At 36.9% G+C, this 20,316-nt stretch overlaps 1 protein-coding gene across 38 annotated transcripts in view; it reads right to left on the bottom strand.

The window, feature by feature from the left end:
- The window catches only part of Nrxn1 (neurexin 1), a 1,038,549-nt gene that overhangs the window by 646,146 nt on the left and 372,087 nt on the right, over positions 1-20,316 (bottom strand). For 19 of the 38 annotated variants that reach the window (XM_085832810.1, XM_085832812.1, XM_085832823.1 and 16 more), the window contains 2 exons: positions 13,020-13,321; positions 9,467-9,628 (listed from right to left, as the gene is read on the bottom strand). In XM_085832810.1, the coding sequence (XP_085688936.1) occupies positions 9,467-9,628; positions 13,020-13,321 (464 nt within the window). Of the gene's footprint in view, positions 1-9,466; positions 9,629-10,689; positions 10,735-13,019; positions 13,322-20,316 lie in introns of all 38 variants that reach the window. The other 19 variants (XM_085832802.1, XM_085832806.1, XM_085832815.1 and 16 more) reach the window with 2 other exon arrangements.

Genomic DNA, 20,316 nt, shown 5'->3' with positions numbered 1-20,316 from the left:
ACATTAGCTTGGAATCTTCAAGAAGCCAAGGAGATGCTGCTATGGCAATCATGGACACTATAGTTTACACAGTGCCAAGCAAGGTTCCTGGGTCCAAAGGTATTCACCTACTTCATTTCAAGTGAGAGACTGAGCTGGACATCATAGCCCTTACTTGCATGTTTTTGGTCAGAAATTGTCTATATATTATATATAAATGATAAACCAAATAGTGTTTAAACAATAAGTTAATATTGATTATATAGTTTGATTGATCCCAAAGTATGCAGATGGTTTAGCTTGAAGACCAAGAAGAATAGCATACAATAAATAATCCTCTGAAAAAACATTTAAAGATCCTAAAACTTGGCTCTGTAGATGGTAAATACAGAAAATCAAAACAATGTATATTTCTGAAAACATGTTCATTGAAATCTGATGACAGTTTCCTCAAAAATTAAAAGATTTACTTTTAAAAAATGTGGTGGGTAGGGACAAAACCAATTCAGTTTCTTGACCAATGCTTATATTTTCCAAAATATTTTAGGTTTCCCAATTATCTTTCCTAATTCCTGATATGAAAGAAGGTAGTTGTTTTAACACATTATAAAACCACAGTAAGTACGAAGTTAAGAAACATACCTGGTATATAGTCTTCATAATGTTAAAAATAAGGTGTGACCTCTCATTTACTCTAAATTCTTATCAACCATTGAGGATAGTTAGATGGGAAAAGTATTAACTTAGATGATGTAAATCACCTCAGAAATTGATTGGTCGTGGGAACATCCGTGATATTTGTCATGGTCATGGCAAAATGAAAGCATTAATCCAAGTCTTAAACACTAGGAAGGACTGGAAAGCTCTTGGAAATATATTCCCATAATCACAAATAAGCTACTAGGATTCTTAAGATGGTAAGAACAAGAACATACGAAAGTACAAAGATTGCCAACAGTCAAACTTCGTGTTGGGCCCTGTGTGACTGTCTATACTTACATGAGTGGACCATGTCTGCAAGCCAACTTTAGCCAATATTAGCAACTGTATTTCTGAAATATGATTGCAACTGACACAGTACTGCAATGCTGCAGGGTGCCAGTAGCTAACTTTAGTGCTTCAGACATAACTGTACCCGATATTTTCGACATCAATATTAGTTCATAATATTTCACTATTGTACAAGTTTATAAGCTGTAAATATCTTGTCCAGGATCAATGTTACAACCCAATCTTGGGAGACTGATTTTCATTCTAAAACTTCTCTCCCTTTAACTAACTTAATGCAATTAATTTTTGACTATAAGGTGTTTTTTGTTCAAAATTAGTTCATTTTAGGTTAGAATTTACTTCAAAATTAGAACATATGACTGAGAGAACATGAATATACTTAAAGGATAATTTAGTCTTTATGACTTGGATCATAAAGGTGTGTCAACTTAATAGTTCCAAACTTCTAACTTCCCCTATTCATAACTACAGCATACTCCTTATCACCATATACCCCTAGTAACTCCATAGTTCCCTGAAACACATAATTGCACTATACCCATAATCACCCACACCTCTAATAATGCTAAATCTTTGGAACTCAAAACAAAACAAACAAACAAACAAAACACTAGTGTAGAACTATTAGAGCCACAATTTTTCTGTGTAGAGACTATTTATTTATTCAACAATGATAAGGATATCATTTTCCTATTATTCAAAACCATATGCTTCTGAATAAGAAAATTATCTTTCATTTTGAAAGTAATTAAGAATGTTTCAATAATGATGATTTCCCCTTGAGGGGGATACCAATTATAGTACCCAGAAATAATTTTCTTCTAAACATAAACACTTTGATGCACAGAAACAAAGAAAGGGGTATATCATCTAATAATACAAAGTAAGGAGAGATGTAAAATACTCATTTAGTTTTAGATGAATTTCAGATAGTTCCTTTAATGTGGCTCAACCTTGATAAAGTTATAAACTTGCATTTCTATACAAACTTTGTCATTGCTTGCATCATGCTACATAGTCATTGGTGTTATTGTAAGTGTCCTATTAGGTTCAAATTCGGGTGGTAGAACTAATTTATCAGCACTGTCACCACCACCACCATCATCCCACCACCACTTTTATGGTTACATTTAATATAATACTGCCTCTATCATTCAGACACACAAAGAGTAAGACAAATTACTTCATCACCTTGTCTTTCAAATCATCACTAGTTTCCTTGGACACTATAAATCATGCTTCTGCTGTTTCTAGGGTAACTTGCCTTGCCTTACTTACAGACCTTGTTTTGTAATTTTGTTCTGTTGGCTCTCCACATAGAATCCTCGGTGAACAGACTTTATGTGTTGACTGTCAGTTCCCAACACAGAGCATGGGACATGGTAGATATTGATTAAAGTGAACTGGTTTCAGCAAGATGGCTCAGCTGGTAAAGGTGTTTGCTGTCATTGCTGAAGGGCTGCAATCTTACAATATCAGAAAATGAAAGGAGAGAACTGATCCCTGTAAATTCTCCTCTGACAACTATAAATGCCATGCCATGTACACACTGAGCTTATGAACATAAATTAAAAAAAATGAGTAATTGTATCCACATATTCAAATATCACTTTTAGTAAAAGGGCTAATTTAAACTGGACACACTGCTCAGTGGGAGCTGAAATCAACAGCCAATGCTCAGTCTTAGCCACTGTTCATTGCTGCTTTCTGCTGGGCTGAAAAATGTCATATTCTATAAAATGTATCAAGTACTTAGAATTAAAATGTCACTGAGCCCCCTACCAGACCATGTTATGCTAGCTTGGTATTTGAAAGCACTACAATTCATTATGCCAACTGCTGATACAGTTCCAGGCTATGGGGCATCTGCCGAAGATGATGGGAAATAAAAATCTGTCGTTCCCTGAAAGGGAGTTGCTATGCTGTGAAAGCTGAATTCCAGGCAAGAACTCACCAGATGCTTTTTGAACTAAAGAATTGAGTTCCAGTTCCTTGGGGACCTGAGCAGATGGGACTCCCTGAGCCCAATTTCAAAGAGGAAGGTCTATGGCAGGATGTCTGGTTTATGCCCCAATTGTTCTTTCCCTGGTCCCCAAGGCTACAATGTACAGAAGTTAATTCATTCTTGAGCAACATTCCTGCACAATGTTTCATGGAAGTCTAGAAACCACATCTAAATGTTTCCTGTGAATTCCTCTTAGTATACATGGCTACATAATACAGAGAAGTATGGCAAACTTTTTTTTATTATTAGATATTTTCTTTATATACATTTCCAATGCTATCCTGAAAGTTCCCTATACCCTCCTTTTGCCCTGCTCCCCGACCCACCAACCCCCGCTTCTTGGCCCTGGCATTCCCCTGTACTGCCTGTACTGGGGCATATAAAGTTTGCAATACCAAGGGGCCTCTCTTCCCAGTGATGGCTGACTAGGCCATCTTCTGCTACATATGCAGCTAGTGATATGACGTCTGGTGGTACTGGTTAGTTCATATTGTTGTTCCACCTATAGGGTTGCAGACCCCTTCAGATCCTTGGGTGCTTTCTCTAGCTTCTCCATTGGGGGCCCTGCGTTCCCTTTATAGCTGACTGTGAGCATCCACTTCTGTATTTGCCAGGCACTGGCACAGCCTTATATGAGACAGCTATAACAGGGTCCCTTCAGCAAAATCTTTCTGGCATATGCAATAGTGTCTGGGTTTGGTGGCTAATGAGAAAGGCACATGACAAGCAAAGTAGGAAAGGTGCTCTTTAACCTTAAGTCTCCCTTCTCCAAACTCCTGCAAATCTAGGCTGCCTTTGCTATTTTTTCCTATAAAAATTCATTTTACTCTTAATTCAGCAAATGTTGAGTTTATTGAAACCCTGCAATTGAAAGAAAAGACATAGAGAGCATTATGTTATGGGAAGAACACAGAATTGGAAGTAATGTCAAGGGTCCTGTGGATGGGTTTGTCAGGCTCTAACATTAGCTAATTAGTGACTGGGTTCTGTTAGGTCGCTTATCTAACATATAAAATCACCAGGTCTCCCTTAGTCTGATAGAGAATCTGAGCTAAACCAGATTCTCTGAGGCAGCAAGCCGAGACTTGGTTCTTGGAAGGCAGCCCAAAGTCACTAGAGAGTTATCATTTATTCTCAGAAAGACGAGCATGGAGGGAATTTAGCCTGAATATATACTACAGTTATTGCAAGAAATCACCTGATCCATGACCTCGCTTGTTCCAGTTGAACCGCCAAAATGACATCCGATGAACATCTGATCTAGTATGGAAATACTTACTATGGAAAGGAATCTGTAGCTATGATGGCAATCAGTGTATCAGGTGGGCCAAGCATGAGTGCCCATTAAGTTTCCTCTATATCTTCCTATAAGCAATTAATCTTGCATATATTAGCAAAACATCTTAAAATAGCTCATTTAACACATATTACCCAAATTAGCAAAATATTAACAAAAAAAATCATGTGGTGATATGTGATGTGTGTGAGAAGCTGCTGGGAAAAGTAGAGATGCAAAGAACAACCCTTTCCTGCAGAAGCAATGAAAGCATACGGGGGTAGTATGAACGAACAACTGTAAAATATTCCCAGGCAGCTTGCAGAGGACAAGCACAGAACTTGAGAGAAATGTAAGGCAGAAACCTCCCTAGACCCAAGTACGGTGATTGACAGACATCACGAAGCATCCCCTGAAGATTCCTGCCACTGCCATTTCTCCAATATGTCATAAAAAGAACCTTATTTCAGAATAAGAAAAATAACCTAAATGTAAGATCTATGGTGGATTTTTGTTCTTTTTGGTAGTGGTATTCATCTCTGTGCAGGTAGGCTACTGGAAGGAGGGAATTAAAACAGCTGGGCTGACCAAGGACAAAAATAAGTCTTACAATTTTAGGACATCTTCCATTGTCCAAATGACCGAAGAACTGAAGGGCCTCTGTGTAAAGGAAACCCTTTCTTCCCCCAGGGTGTTTATTACTCAGAGAGACCCCACCCCCCCGCACAGCCAACCACCCACCCCACCCTTCGTTCAGGAATAGACCATTTTTTTTTTCTTTTGCAATGTGAGAGAAAATTCTTTTATAAAGCAGGCTATTTCCTGAGCCTCACCCACCTTAGAGCCTCTTACAGATTTCTAGCGATAAAGGTCTCCATGTGTAATTACAGGCTGAGCTGACCTAATTAGGTTGATGAAATTTTCAGTAGGGATTTAATTCCCTATAGCATTTCACTCATTTCTTTTCTCTCAAGAATCTTTCCTCAGGCTCATTCCGAGCCATTCTTCCAGGCAGCATTTTAAATTACCTCAGAAAGGCACAGCCTGCACTGCAGCCACTGATTAGAAAACCTCCAGCAGGCACACATGTCTGAAAACACACTGCAGATAAAGCCTTCTCTGGTGATTCATTCACACTCGCAATCCTTTCCCTTTCTTTAGCTTCCTTTCCCAACCACACTAAATACTGTCCACTCAGCAGGAGGGGAACAGATGTTGCAGACTGTGTTGTGGACACAAAGAAATTAAGAAATACCAAATGCAGACGAGTTAAGGGCAGATACGACGGATAGAAAGAGCTTCTCAGTCACCATCGCAGCTGGGTTCCTTATTATCCAGGTCCTCATGTTCAAAATATTTGAGTAAAATGTGAACTGGTGAGACTTTCACCAGTCTCTGGTGACTGAAAGTTGCCTCTAATGAGCAGGCTAAGACTAAAGTACAGTACTCATATTCAAGAAAATTCACCTCAAATGGACCCCAAACATAGCTTTCAGATGCCAAGACTCCTTTCTTTATGATTCTCAAACTTTCGTTATTTGTAATAGTTACTCAAACACACTTCAATAGAAAGAATAACTTTGACGTCATCAAGCATCCGTAAGAATTGTTTTAGTTTTAAGTGATGCTTCCAAAACCCTGAAGAATATAAACAACCATCCCTGGCAAAAAAGACTCAGTGGAGGTTTTGCTGCAGGAAGACTTTGAAGTGTCTTTCCCAAGGCCTGTGTCTGATTTTACAGGAATGAGTAGTGTAAAATGCTGCCTCATTCTTTACAATTACCTTTTGCCTTTTCTAAAACCTATGTCTGTGGTGGTAGTTTTCTCCAAAGAGTTGTTTGTGACTAAATTTAAATATGACACAAAACTATTTTCTCCTCAGCCTGTTCATGATTTCTTTTCATTTTAAACAAATTAATGTCTTACACATCATTATTTTATTTTGAAATTTGATGATCAGTCTAACAAAATTAACTTTTTTATTGTGGCCCAGTGACTGAAAGTACTCTCAGCTCTCATTTGCCGTTATAAATGTCACAGAGGAATTAAGATGTCACTAAAGAAAATTAAACAATAGAGTTCTTCAATATGTTGAAGACTTCTTTTACTACTTTAATTTTAATAGAATGAAGATACAAATTAGCAAATGTGTCAGGCCATCTCTAGTTTTATGGTAAATACCACTGATCAGAACGAGGCTATTGTCCTCTAATCAGATATGTTATCTGTCTGGGGCTGGGTGCTGAGCCTGTTCCATCCCTTTGTTCTTCCACAGAATTGCCTCCTGTCTATCTGCTTCTCTACTTTCAAGACAATCAGACACAGAGAATGATTGTCAGAATTATTCGTTCACCAAAATGTCCTATGTGGCTTCAGACTAGGTGCCCCCAGACTCTCCTACAGAAGTGACTATCATAAGGGTTATTATGTACTGGATTGAAAATAAAATATAAGTGAATAATTGAAGCTGTAATTAAGGCATTAGAAGTAATATGCTATAGGCTAGGAAGTCTAAGCCAGTGCTTAGGAAAACAAACAAGAAAATGGACATTGGCATATTACTCTCTATTCATGAACTCTACAAACCTGACCTTCCTAAAGCAAGATGGCTTAGCTCAAAACCCATGGTACCTTTTTTCATTATTTCCTTTCTGAAATAGGAAATGAATGCGATTATAAAAGATGATTCAGATGTAGGTGGCAGCTCTGAACTATCAGAAAGCCCTACACTGAAATATGTTTGATATAGAAGCTGATTGTGTCTATAACCTTCCAACCTCTAGCGTGCTGGGAGGAAACAGACTGAAACACAACACAGATCTGTAAAACCTCGCAGCACTTGCTCCAGTCAAATTACTCATGTCATGGAAAGCAGCAAGATGGAACATGCCCATTCAATAAGGAGGAAAGATATTTATGAAAAATCTATAGTAAAGGGAGACAGGATGAACCCACTTTTAGATACTCACAGGCTTCTAGCTAAGGGACACTTGAAAGACCATGTGGTTTGATTTTTCACCTTTTGTCCTTTGTCATCTTGTTTGTGATTATACTGTTAATACAAATATGTGAGCACTGAGCTATATCAATGTATGAGCATTTAAACAGTGGAGATGCTAGTCTGATGCATGGCTTTCTTTGACACTATGATTTCAGGTGAAGAGAGTTCATTGCAACTTCCCAGACAGAAAAATGAGCTTGCTTAATGGAGAATGGGCTGAATGCCATATTTCTCAGAGGAAGCCAGTATCTCAGACATCCTCACTTATCATAGAATGCCCAAAGATGCTCTTTCACTAGATTTGCATTCAGGCTAAAAAAAAATCCTTGGATTCTGGGGATTCTGGACTTTTTTTTTTTTTTTTTTTTTTTAGTGTAACACGGGTTTCACTCTTTATAGAAAAAGCATGGCTTGTGATGGGTTACATAATAGAGATGGACACTACACGTTGACTGTTGAGAGTATGTAGGAATGTCCAGAAAGTGGTTTTAACAATCTACTTGTGAAATCCAAGCATGCAATGACTCTGTCCCTTCCCAATCTGGCCTAGGCTATCTCTTTCTTGCCTCTCCACATCATAGTGAGTTTGGGCTGTGCATATTTGCCTTAGCCACTAGAACTTACACTCTGCTCAGTCTCTTTTCAACCCAAACAAGTACTGTGGGCATAAATTCTAACACTCTATTATGTCTTTCTAAAACTTGCTTCTTCTTTTAATGAAATAGAGTACTGATATGTATAAGCGTTAATGTCGGCAGCCTAACCAACATCATTTTTCAGACATGGTGAATGATAGTAATTACCAAGCAAAGAGGACTAGGAAATTAGGATTTGGGTTTTAATGCTTAAGTGTTGATGCTCACTTCATAGGTGACTTAGATCTTCCGAACTTCAGTTTCTTTGTTTGAAAAATAAAGACAATAAACTCACCACCTATATTGTGAGAGCCGTTGGACAGCTTTAGATGCTTCTAAACACAAAAGACTTAGAAAGTTTAATACTGCTCTTATCATAATGATAATTTTTATTTTGTTAGCTTGTTATTGCCTATGCAGCTTAATGCAGACCCTAAGGCATAATCTATGTCTTCAGAAAAGAATATTCACTCTCTGAGAGGCAATACCCTCATTCCAATATACGGACTTGTTATAACAGCTCTGAATTCCCCTCAGGGATGCCATTCCCTGTGTGTCTCTGTGTCTCTGTCTCTGTCACTATCTCTGTCTGTCTGTCTCTCTTTCTCTCATGAACACACACACATGTACATGAGCAGAAACAGCTGCAGTACTTGGAAGACAAGTAATGCTGTCAGAGCTCAGCAGTGACTTATTCACTGTTGGATGAAAAATAAACTTAAAAAATAACACAACCAAGTTTATAGGAATATTTTCTTTAGAATGAAACAAACTATAACATTGTTTTCCAGTAGCAATTGTTGTGCCTAAATAACTGGTAAGCTGATATTCCATCAGGCAACAAGGAAAGGAATTCAGGTTCCAATCGTCAGAAAAAAATTATGATGATTGAATAGATTTTTTTTTAAAAAAAAACAACTCTTATAGAATATAAAATTGAAATTCAAAGTCCTTCTGGTCTTTCTCTACAAATTGCAATCTTATAAAAATGTACAGCAGACACTGACAGTTGATGATGGCAGATGAAATTGTTCTCTTAAGCTTTTGTTTTCTTCCGGTAAATATCTAGTCAACTTACCAGATCATAAAGGACACAGGTCTCCCACCTTCAGAACACAATTAAAATATGGCAGCATAACTGGTTCATTATGCCCGTTGGGTTTTGTTTTCTGTTTTAGCATTGTTAATACATGTCATCTCCTTTTCTCTTGTAGCCTAATTTTTTTCTTTCTTGTTCTTATCACTCAAACAAGTCACCACAGACAGATATCCCTTAGTACAAATTTAGACACAAATATCATTTTGTTTGATGTCCTCTTAGAGCTGATACAAAGCTATCCAGGACAATGGCCACTGTGAGAAGCTGAGGCTCACCTCACTCCTCAGCAGGATGTGTGAGTTGCACTTTACCACCCAACTCTGCATAAGCAACACAAAGTTGACTTGAAGGTTGTGTCATTCACTCTGGGAACATCAGATCTTCAAAAAACAAGTGCTAAGTCCGGATCTGCAAAGATGAGCTCGTGATTTAAGAAGGGTTCCATAACATCGATATTTACCTCTTTGAGACAGCCCATAAAGTTGTTACTGACTGGTGACCCTGGAAGGTCGGCTGTGCTGGGGCTGCCTCCAACATAGAAAAAGTCATCAGACCCCAGCATGGTGTAATCTTCTTGCGTGTAGCCCGTTGTGGTAAGAATCCCATCCACTGATATTGTCACCTAGATAACAAAGCACAGGGAAAGGACACGCTATACTCAGACCTATATGCTGTAATCCTGGGATATGCCTGTTTTGTGTTTTGTTTTATTATATTTTTTGTTTTGCTTTTTTTATGTTTGTTTGGTTTTCAGTTTTAGCCCTGTGGCGGAACCCATTTTCATGTCTGTTTGAGGTTTATTCTTGGATTCTATTCAGCTAGCCCTGAGAGATTCTAATCTAGTTAGAGAGTTAACTGATCATTGAACTAGTGTCAGCATCATCCCTGCTGCAACTCAAAAGTTATTTAGCAGACACAAAAATGGTGTTAGTAAAATGCCTCCTAGGTTAGTTTTGCTGGTGTACATATTAGTAAAGTTTAGTCGTCTGTTATTCACTAATCACAACGTGCACCTTGTTAACAGAAAAGGCGCAAGCTATTTCCAGCAACATCACTATTTGCACTATTGAGCAGCAACTGTTGAGCATGCAAGTGCCTGAACCATGCTGAGGGAAGATGAGGCGCAAAACAATCAGTGAAGCAGCACCAGCGATGCGCATGCAGGAGGTACAGAATGCTCTGAAAGGAAAGGAAAGGAAAGGAAAGGAAAGGAAAGGAAAGGAAAGGAAAGGAAAAAGAAAAGAAGACAGGGAGAACCAAAGGAGAAAGATAACTGCATAATGATGACGTAAAGATGAGTGGGTGTGGCATCTCCAACATTCCCAAACCAAGTTTCCATGCCATGCATCATGAATGGTTAGAGACTGGCTGAGCCTGCGGTCACTCGGGCCAGCCACCATTTTCTTATCTCGTGTTAACCACAGCTGGATGCAAAAAATAAAAAATAAAAAATAAGAAAATAAACGTTCGAAACGTTAACGATGCCCCTACAGGTGAGTTCGAAAACAGGTTGACAGGAACAGGTAAAAAATAAGAAAGTCAACAACAGATGAAAAGAAGGAGGTCAGGTAAGCAGAAGAGTACCAACCGCAGTTCCTCTTTTGTTAATGATGTCTACAGTTAAAAGAAAGAAAGAAAACACACGGCAAACCCAAAATAAGAAACAATTAGAATGATATCTACCGAACAATGTAGTTTGTTTACCATAGCGTGTCCAATGCCTGAGTGCTTTGTGGAGAAGGGGGGAGAAAGGAAATTAAAACTGTGAACAGAATAACGATCGATCGTTACTTAAAAAATATGATGGTCTCTACCATGTTAGTACATTTTTTGATTCAGGTAACGGTTAGTAGAATGAAACATTCCATGAATGACATGTTAGTTATTAAGCATGTTAGTAACATAGAAAAAGGGCAAAAAAATTTTACAAGAAAAAGCAGACTAACAAATAGGCCTCCCACAGAGGAGATAATCTTTTCCTGCCCTTGTTCATCTCTTGCTGCTAGACAGAAACAGACACATGGCACTGTTCCCTTAGTCTTCCTGAGGACCACTGAGAGCCATTGTAAACATCTGCAAAAGATTCATTCGAAGGCCTGAAGCCTATTAGCTGTTCATTGTCACCCTAGCCCAATCATAGTCCCCGTCCACACCCACACCCTGCCCCAGCAAATTAGTAGGAATCAGTTGGCTTTGCCCTACTACTCAATTTTACAGCATACAAGGACTCCTCCTCAATTCCAAAACTTCCTTCCGTCATATTGATGGACTTTATGGTCACAGTATACTGCAATGAAACAGAGCAGAGATCCTGACACACATAATGAGTAGAATGGACTTGTTTGTAATCTCTCCTGCTGCACATGCACCCTGGCTGCATAAACTTCTGTTTTCTTGGAACTACGAATTCTCAACTTGCTTTGTAACCTGAGCAAAGGCAAATCTAGAAAGTGGGCTCCTCAAGGCCCACCCTTCCTTCTGTGATCACCCAAGTGAGCCTCTAGTCTCTTGGTGAGTATATGAGAGGGAAAAAGGAAAACAGAAAACCAAAGAGACAAACTTACAGGAAACCCATGGTCTATAACTAGGCTGACTGTGGCCACCCCTCCCAACACTGTGGGAAGCATGTGGCTCCTCCCATGCCCATGGGCATCTGAAAAGCCTTGGAAATTCTCCAAGTTTTACAGTTTTGCTTGTCTGCCTGAATGTAACTAAATCTCCCTGCCTAAGCAACTCTTTCATGTCTAGCTCAGATAGTTGAAGCCTCTCAGAAGTAGGAAGGAAAGGGTTAGTTAACAGCTCAGAAAAAGGGCCATTTTAGTGAAGGGAAACCAAAGTCAATCGGTCATTCTGCAACTGTTCAGAGAAACAACAAATACATTAAGGATATTAGTTTTCGATAAGCATTTACCATTCAAAAATTAGTCAATTGTCAGCACTTACAAAAATGATACATTATAAAGTAAAATGTCATATAATCAAAACTCATAATGATGAAAATACAAAAACAATCTAATTGGGTTTCAGTATATACTGTAATACGTCTTATTAGGAAACATACAGTATATGTAGACTCATTGATTCTGTGAAGAGTGTGAATTCTCTAGTATATAGACTTGTGTAAGAATTAAATATGTAAATATACATATGTTCCAGTAAAAGAGGATGAAGGGACTTTTCATATCATTTATAGTTTAAGTTAAAGTATCTGTGCTAAATTAAAAATATCTTCATAAACAAAAACTTCAGAACATAGGTTACACACAATATTGATCTTTTTCTCTCAGGGACATTTTATGTTCCCATTTTGGGATTGGGAAGGGGAGGGAATAGGAATATAGACTTGTGTAAGAATTAAATATGTAAATATACATATGTTCCAGTAGAAGAGGATGAAGGGACTTTTCATATCATTTATAGTTTAAGTTAAAGTATCTGTGCTAAATTAAAAATATCTTCATAAACAAAAACTTCAGAACATAGGTTACACACAATATTGATCTTTTTCTCTCAGGGACATTTAAGGTTCCCATTTTGGGATTGGGAAGGGGAGGGAATAGGAATTGCTGCAATCCCAAGGGACAAAAATAAAGGTTTTTGTTTGTTTTTTGTTTGTTTTTTTGACTACAAAAAAGGAAGTGTGATTTAATGACCCCAATGTGCATGCTTCCAGATGATCACTAAGAAAACTATAATTTTCAATCAAACAAACAATAAAAAAAATCAAAATCATACACATTACAGGAAGGGCAGGTCAAAGGGATAGCCTTGCAGCCCTCTGGAAAATAATCATTTCTCACTGTATTAAAATAGCCTTTGGGCCCTCAGAACTTTCTAGATATGCCCCTGCTCAAGTGTGGCAGGAAGATTCATCTCAGAAGGAAAAGCTAATCTCAGGAGCCCTATATCATGTGGGTAAGGTTTTCAAGTACCACACAGACATCTGTAGGTACCACAGGCACAGCTGTAGCAAGGAACAAAGGCAGTTACTATCTTATCCACTGCGTTGTTACCTGACGCAGATTCCTGGTGACTTTCACATCATGCCAGGCATTATCATTAAACTTTCCATTCACAGGCTCCACTAGTGCTTCAAAGGCCCCTGATCCCAAATTAATGACCAGAGAGACAGCTCCATTTTTCAATGCAAGATTGACATAATCAGCTGATTTCCCTGTGTGAAGCATCAGTCCATTCCTTTGAAGAGTTTTAAAGGACAGAGTTATTTCATCGCTGCTGCTCTGAATGGGGTTTTGAGATAAGTCGTAGCAGAAGTATTCAGATCCCTTGAATGTGGCAATATACTCTTCTTTTCCTAGAAGAAAACAGATATATACATGCATAAGTCAGCAAGCATACTACTCAAGATAGTAGATACAAATACAACAACTAATGACCTCTGCTTTACATATACTTCCATATATTCAGGACTAAAGCCCTGTCAAGCACTCACATGGGCCTAGGTGGGAGTATATTTTAAACAAACCACTTCACAGGGTAGGGTATCAACTACAGTAGCTAAAAGTGACATTCTTGAAAAGTCAATTTTTAAGTAGTGCTGAAACAGCTCTGATCAGACAAGGTAGCTGTGTGTTATCTTTAGGGCATGAATCAGGTAGCATAAATGCAATATCCAATGTTTGCAACATTTGCACCATCCAACTGAGGAATTAGCTTTCAGGGAGACATCTATATTCTCATGTCTTCCTCAATGAAGAGCCAAGGATTTTCATCACAGAAAGATGATACTGGTTTTAGTAACAGGGATTTGATCGGGTAGTCCACTGATCTACAGAATGTGTATATGTTCCCTTCCACATGGAGGGAGGAATTATGCACACGTCTGATGCAGTCAGCTGGGTAGTTAATTTATTCAAGCAGATGGTAGGGCTGGCTCCTCTGAGGCTGATAAAAGTTCCAGAACAACATCACAGGAGCAGCATGCAAATGAAGTCTCAACATTCTCAATGTGGCTCAGTATAATTAGAAGTTTCAATGTGGATCCCACCACATGCCAGACCCATCAAACAGAAATATGGCCATTTGGAAAGAGCAGTCTTCTCCCACCAGTACAGTAAGGTAATCAAAGGAAGATGTAAGTCAAATGTTCCCCATCACTTCCCACAAAATAAGGAGAATGGACCAAAACTCGTGTAAAACAAAAAGAACAACAAAAGTTCTAACGAAACAAAAATCCCAAAACAACAACAACAAAAGAGGACTATGGTTAGCAATTAGCTTGTGATACACCATGAAGAGAACTGCAAGTTCTATCAAAAAAAAATCTGGTTTGCTGGCAGCAATACACCATCTCTATTATCACATTGGAATGTTCAGAAACCAGAATGAGTTTTACTCTTCCTCTGGTAAGAGATTTTTGCTTTCTGTTCTATTTTGTTTGAGACATTCAATAAGTAGATCAGGCTAACAATCTTCCTGCCTCAACCTCCTGAGCACTAGGATTACAGTAACGTGCTACAAAGCCTACCAAGGATATGGCCAGTATTGTTTGCTAGTTTAACTCACAGCATAGAATCAGAGCTCAATTCAAGGGTTTAGCTCCTTAAAGCCAGCATTGGTATATTGTGTCACTTAGCCCCATCAGAATCCCCAGTGACTACTGGCAAATAATTACTTAAGTCTAGTATTCATGAAAAAAAAAAACAAATTCTAAGGGAGAGTCATAGGAAAGACACCTTGAATCCATAATAAAACATTGCCTGATTGTATACATCTAAAGGCAATCCAGTCCTGCTCAGGAGTTGGATCCAGTATTGTTTTTTAAGTGATGTACAATGAATCATTCATGCATGAGAATAACCAGAGTGGAGCCACCTGAGTCTCTTGAGAGTTGAATTTGACAACTGTTTCAATACTGGGAACCACAAAAATAAGCATTTAGAATTTATTTTGACCACTCGGTAACTGTCATATCATTGAAGGAAATGGTACATTTTGTAAAACTTTCAGTGTCTGAAATGATTAGTGATACCAATCCTTCAGGATTGGTGTGAATTTAAAAGGCAAAATCAGACAGGCTATCTATCTGGTAATGATGGTAAATGGCACATGTCTTCCTCATTGCTTCCTCATAGAACGAATGAGGCAAATATTCTATGAACTACAGCACATTTGAATTTTGAAAAGGAAAATACACCCATTATATACCCATTAAGATCAGAACCAGGACATGGACTCTGATTATCAACATCTCCATTATGTACCACACAAAATGTCACACTAGTTCTCTGACCAAGAAAAGCCTGTGAGCATAGTAAAGATTATAGCTAAGGATAATAATGTCCTATTAGGACATTATGTTGTATAATTTGAAAGACAAAAATGATCCATGGCAGTGTTTTGGTTTAGTAATATATCTTAGAAAGACTACAGGGAAATAGTGTTTCAACAAATTTAAGGAAATCTGTAAAATCAGTAAAAATTCAACTAAATTTCCAATGTATTTTTAAATTGACATAATTAGTTGATTTTACAAATTCTATAGAAAAAATAAAATAACGCAAGGAGCCAGATCTACTAGAGAATGAGATGAGGAAACTTTCCTGTGTGTTGGTAGACACTTATGACACTTATGGTAGAAATTTATGACAAATAAGATAACCAATTGAGACAGATAGGAAAATAAAGATAAACAATATAAAATAACTTCAAATATGCTGAAATGATATACACTAAGTTAGGTATTTCAGGTAAAGAGGAAAAAAAGGACCATTAGTTAATTAATTGTGCTGAGATATCTAGTTATCTACGCAAGCAAATGAAACAAGGCAATTCTAGCTGGTTTATTGCTAAAATTTCAATGAGAAATCTGTGATATAAAAGTTTACAAAGTTTCATAAAACTGCATAAAACATTAATCCAAATTAAAAAACAAAATCCATTTATCAGTAATACCACAAAAGTGCAAGAAATTAAATAAAAATCTAAGAAAAAAGTTTTCATTTTTATCTCAATCACAAGGAATTGCAACATAGCATTCCGCAAGCCCTCTAGCAAATCAATCCTAAAAAGGCAAATAATAGAGAAAATAAACAGAGGAAATGGATAGATAAAGATATAGATGTAGATAGAGATAATATGAATGGACAGTTTCACTAAAATAAATATGGAAAGGTTCTGGAGAGATGCTCAGTGGTTAAGAGTACTGACTGATCTTCCAGAGGTCATGAATTCAATTCCCAGCAAACACATGTGGCTCACAACCATCTGTAAAGGGATCCAATGCCCTCTTCTGGTGTGTCTGAACACAGCAACAGTTGTCAGAACCTCAGGTTGATCATCTATGTACTGTATGATATAATGTAGATAAATCTAAGAGTAATAATATGAAGTACAGTCAATAAAGAGAAAGCCAGACATGAGGGCCAATCTAATTCAATGCATAAAGGAGTTTAAAGAAACAGTAAGTGGCATTCTCTGCTATTATAAATTAAGACCATAGCTGCTCTTAGTAGAGTTGATGAGGGTCTGATCTTAATTGGGGCACTGCTTGTAGTAATCTCAGAGGGCAAAATTTCAGCTACTTAGTTACATGTTTATGATTGTGCAGTTCTTGGTATGTGTACTGTTTTCAATATAAATTTAAATGATCTGGATGATTGAGCACAAATTAAATAATCCTAACCAAATTTTTTCTTCTTGGTGTTGGAACTACTTAGTTCATCTGTTAAAAGTACTTGTTGATTTTTTCCAAGGACCTGGGCTTGGTTCCCACCACCCAGCAGCTCATATCCACCTGTACAGTTACAGGAGCCAAAACATTCTCTTCCCACATTTTAAGGCACCTATATACACATACAAAGTACATAAAAAAAGGCACATAATAAAAATAAATGAAAATTAAAAATAAAACATCATTAAAAGAGTTAGAGTACAACTCTTGTTGTATATATTAATGTTAAAATTGTTATCAAAACTAAAACAATTGAAATAGTAATATTTTGATAGTCATATTTAAAATATGTTTCAGCACATATTAATAAACATAAGTATAATTTGTTCTTTATGTCAAGCACATAAGGTTTAGCAAAGAATATAGACTGTAAAAATAATAATGTTAACTGATTGATGCCAAAATGGAGGCAGACTACCATTAATTTTAAGCCTGTTATATATATATGTATATATATATATATATGTATATATATATATATGTCCATATTTTTTAAAATCTGATTATAAACTTGGAGCATTTATTGAGGAGCTTTTTAAATTTGCTTCATGTTACTATAAAGTTGGAAGAAGAATTCTAAGAGAATGTCATTGAATTTGAATCTTATTTTGTTTTTTCAAATTTTTAGATAAAAATAAATAATATTTGGTCTTCTAATTTTCTGAAAGTAAGTTCAGAGTAAGAATCAAAATTCTATATGTTCTTCATAATTTGATTTGTACAAAGTTAAATTTGGTGTAATGACCTTCAGTTCTCTTCTAAGTCACCCAAACAAATCTGGGATAGTAATAAGAATTATGACCTCTTGACACAGCACATTGAGACAACAGACTGAATTACCTGTTGAAGACACAGAAAACGAACTAAGGACATGAATACAATATTAAGAGACTGTACTCTTGATAACACCTAGGTGGTAGGTGGTACTGTGCTTGGACTCTGGTCAGTCAGACCTGTTCTCAGTCTTCCACAAGATGGAATATCTGGGTATTTCTTGAAGTGATAAAATGCTTCTAGATTAAATCCCAAAACGTGTTTAAACTCTCTAAAGAAGACTTGGGGGATGCTAGCATCTTTACATCCCTTTGAGGAATAACATCACTCTAATTGATCAAAATTAGGCCTCACATTTCTCACTTAGAAAGGCCTTAATGACAAGCTGTATTTTGGGCTGGGCAATAGGTTCAACACATGGATCCCTTCAGTCTAAAGAATCAGGGACTCAAGTGTGTCAGAGTGACAAAAGGAGGTTCGATGGCTTCACAAGTCCTCAACAAAATTTTCTCAAAACAATATTCTTTCTTATTTCCTGCATGGATATAATCTCATTAATTTGATCTTATATTTACAGTTTTCAAGCTCTCTGAACTTCACCAAATGTAAAATCTCTCAACAAAGTACGTCAGATTTTAAGAGTAAGAAGTAGAGCAAGGGCCCCCACCCAAACCTCTACAGAGAATCCTCAGGCTGTCTGCTTGTGCAGAACCTGTTCTATAGCGTTCGGTCATTAGGCAGGCTCCTTGTTGAGAATCTATTCCATACGTTCGGGGTTTTGGATTACATTACCCTTCGTCTGTAATCCCGACTCACATAAATCTGTACAGCTTTGCTATAGCTATGCGGCTCTCAGACTGCATTCAATACACATCAGAAACCCAATTTAATACACAATGAAAGCAAGTATACATAAATGGAGATTTGAGGGAAAGATCTGCTTCGTTTGTTTTTCTATTTCAAAAGTCAAGTACACAACTATCACAACTATCACAGCAAAAATATCCTTGGCTGAACAAAGGCAATGGCTTGCCACTTACTAATATATTAATTAATGTAATAAAGTGAATTAAATAAGAAGATTGGTTGACTCAGATAATAAAGATAAAATAAATGTAGAAAACTTTGCCTCTTGTATTCATGTTCAATTAAATATTCACTTCCCAAATAATCTGAGGGAAAACAACATCATCTTATTGCCCTTACCCTTTATAAAATGAAGTTCAAATCATTATTATAAAGAAAATAACATTAATTTAAAGAAAGAATAGTTCATCTTAGATATTTGATTCAAGATTGTAAAAGGTTATACAGTTCTTAAGTATAATTCAGCATGTATAAATTCTGAAACTAACCTCTATTATTGTACAGCAATAACTATCCTATCAGGTTTTATTTTATCTTAGATAAACCTTACAGAAATTAACCAAGAAATAAACAAGCAAATTTCCCTGAAATAATATAAATGAGTAGGCAAATTCTTTAAAAAATATACTTGAGGTAGTGAAATATGTAAGTTAAAGAAGAATCTGATATTATTTAGACCAATGGTTTCATTTATTCATCAGGGAAAAAAACCGTTATGGAAGTATCTCTAATTGGGAGAGAACAAGAATAAAAACCTTGCTGTCTTGGTTCCAGCCTCAGACTCCTCTTTAGGTCACAATAATACAAACCTGTTATAAATAACCAAAAAAATCTATTGGAGTTTATACTTCAGCATAGTTTGACCAAAGGAGAAAACAAAAATGCCTCAAAATTCTGGCGCAATGCCTTTCAAATCGTATTAGGAAATAACTTGAATGATTAAACAGTAACATGTACTAAAAACCAGACTACTTCGTGCCTATCTGTACTGTGGGTTGATGGTACACGAACCCAGTGTCAGACAGGGAATATAATGGCCAAGCACCCTACCATTCAGAAAACATTTAGTACTGAAATGTTTGTGAGCAGGCCCTAGTTGCTGAATCTGCAACCTCCAGACCCCAGTGTATTTTAACCCAGGGAGAATAAAGGTTAAACCGAAGCTTGATACATATGGACTTTAATATGATTCTTTGTAAGAGTTTATGAATTATCTGAGTTTGGGTAAATAATTACTCAAGAAAGAAGTAAATTTTGGGAATACATTTATTTTATGTTAGGTTTGTGGGTAGTCTGTATATGGATAATCCTCATTTTTGAAATAGATATAGACATAATTTTAAGTAAGAAATCAAATTGTTACTTACTCCATCAGGGTAATACAAACTAGACTATTTAATCAAGTTTCAAAGAATAGCCGATGAATGTGCTTCATTTCCCAAGAATCAAAGCAATACTGCCGCTAGTACTTAAATATATATCATCTGAATTATCCACATATTTTGCCATGTAGTAAACCACTCCAAGTGACAGAATTTTGTTTTTAATATAAACACAAATAAAGGCATCATGGAAAGTGAACCCAGAGTGGAGAACTTGACCGAGTATGACTATGAGGCAGCACTGATTGAAATGAATGTGTTCAAAATGTCCTCTTAGCTCTCACTAGTAACACTGTGACCTGGAGAGTATGGTATTACTATATTCTGAAGCTTTTGGGAAATTGAGAGTGTCACACTGCCTGGCCAGCATAATCTACACTATAAGGGAATCCTTCAACTGATTCTGATGTAAACTGGGGAGAATCCATTATTATAGTACTGCAATTTAAGTGGAAATCATCGTATGGCCCTGCCACATTTTTGTTAAGGAAGAAACATTCAGGTCAGTTACTTTGTATAGTTTGATCAGAAAAAAAGCAATCTAGGGAAAAATGCAGTGGCTATATCTGCTTACTGTAGAACTGTGTCAAGTAT

The sequence above is a fragment of the Mus caroli genome, unplaced genomic scaffold (genome assembly GCF_978045245.1).
Source record: "Mus caroli unplaced genomic scaffold, Mus_caroli_1 scaffold_18, whole genome shotgun sequence".
NCBI lineage: Eukaryota > Metazoa > Chordata > Mammalia > Rodentia > Muridae > Mus > Mus caroli.
The sequence above is the reverse complement of the archived record's forward strand: the minus strand, read 5'-3'. Positions and strand labels throughout refer to the sequence as shown.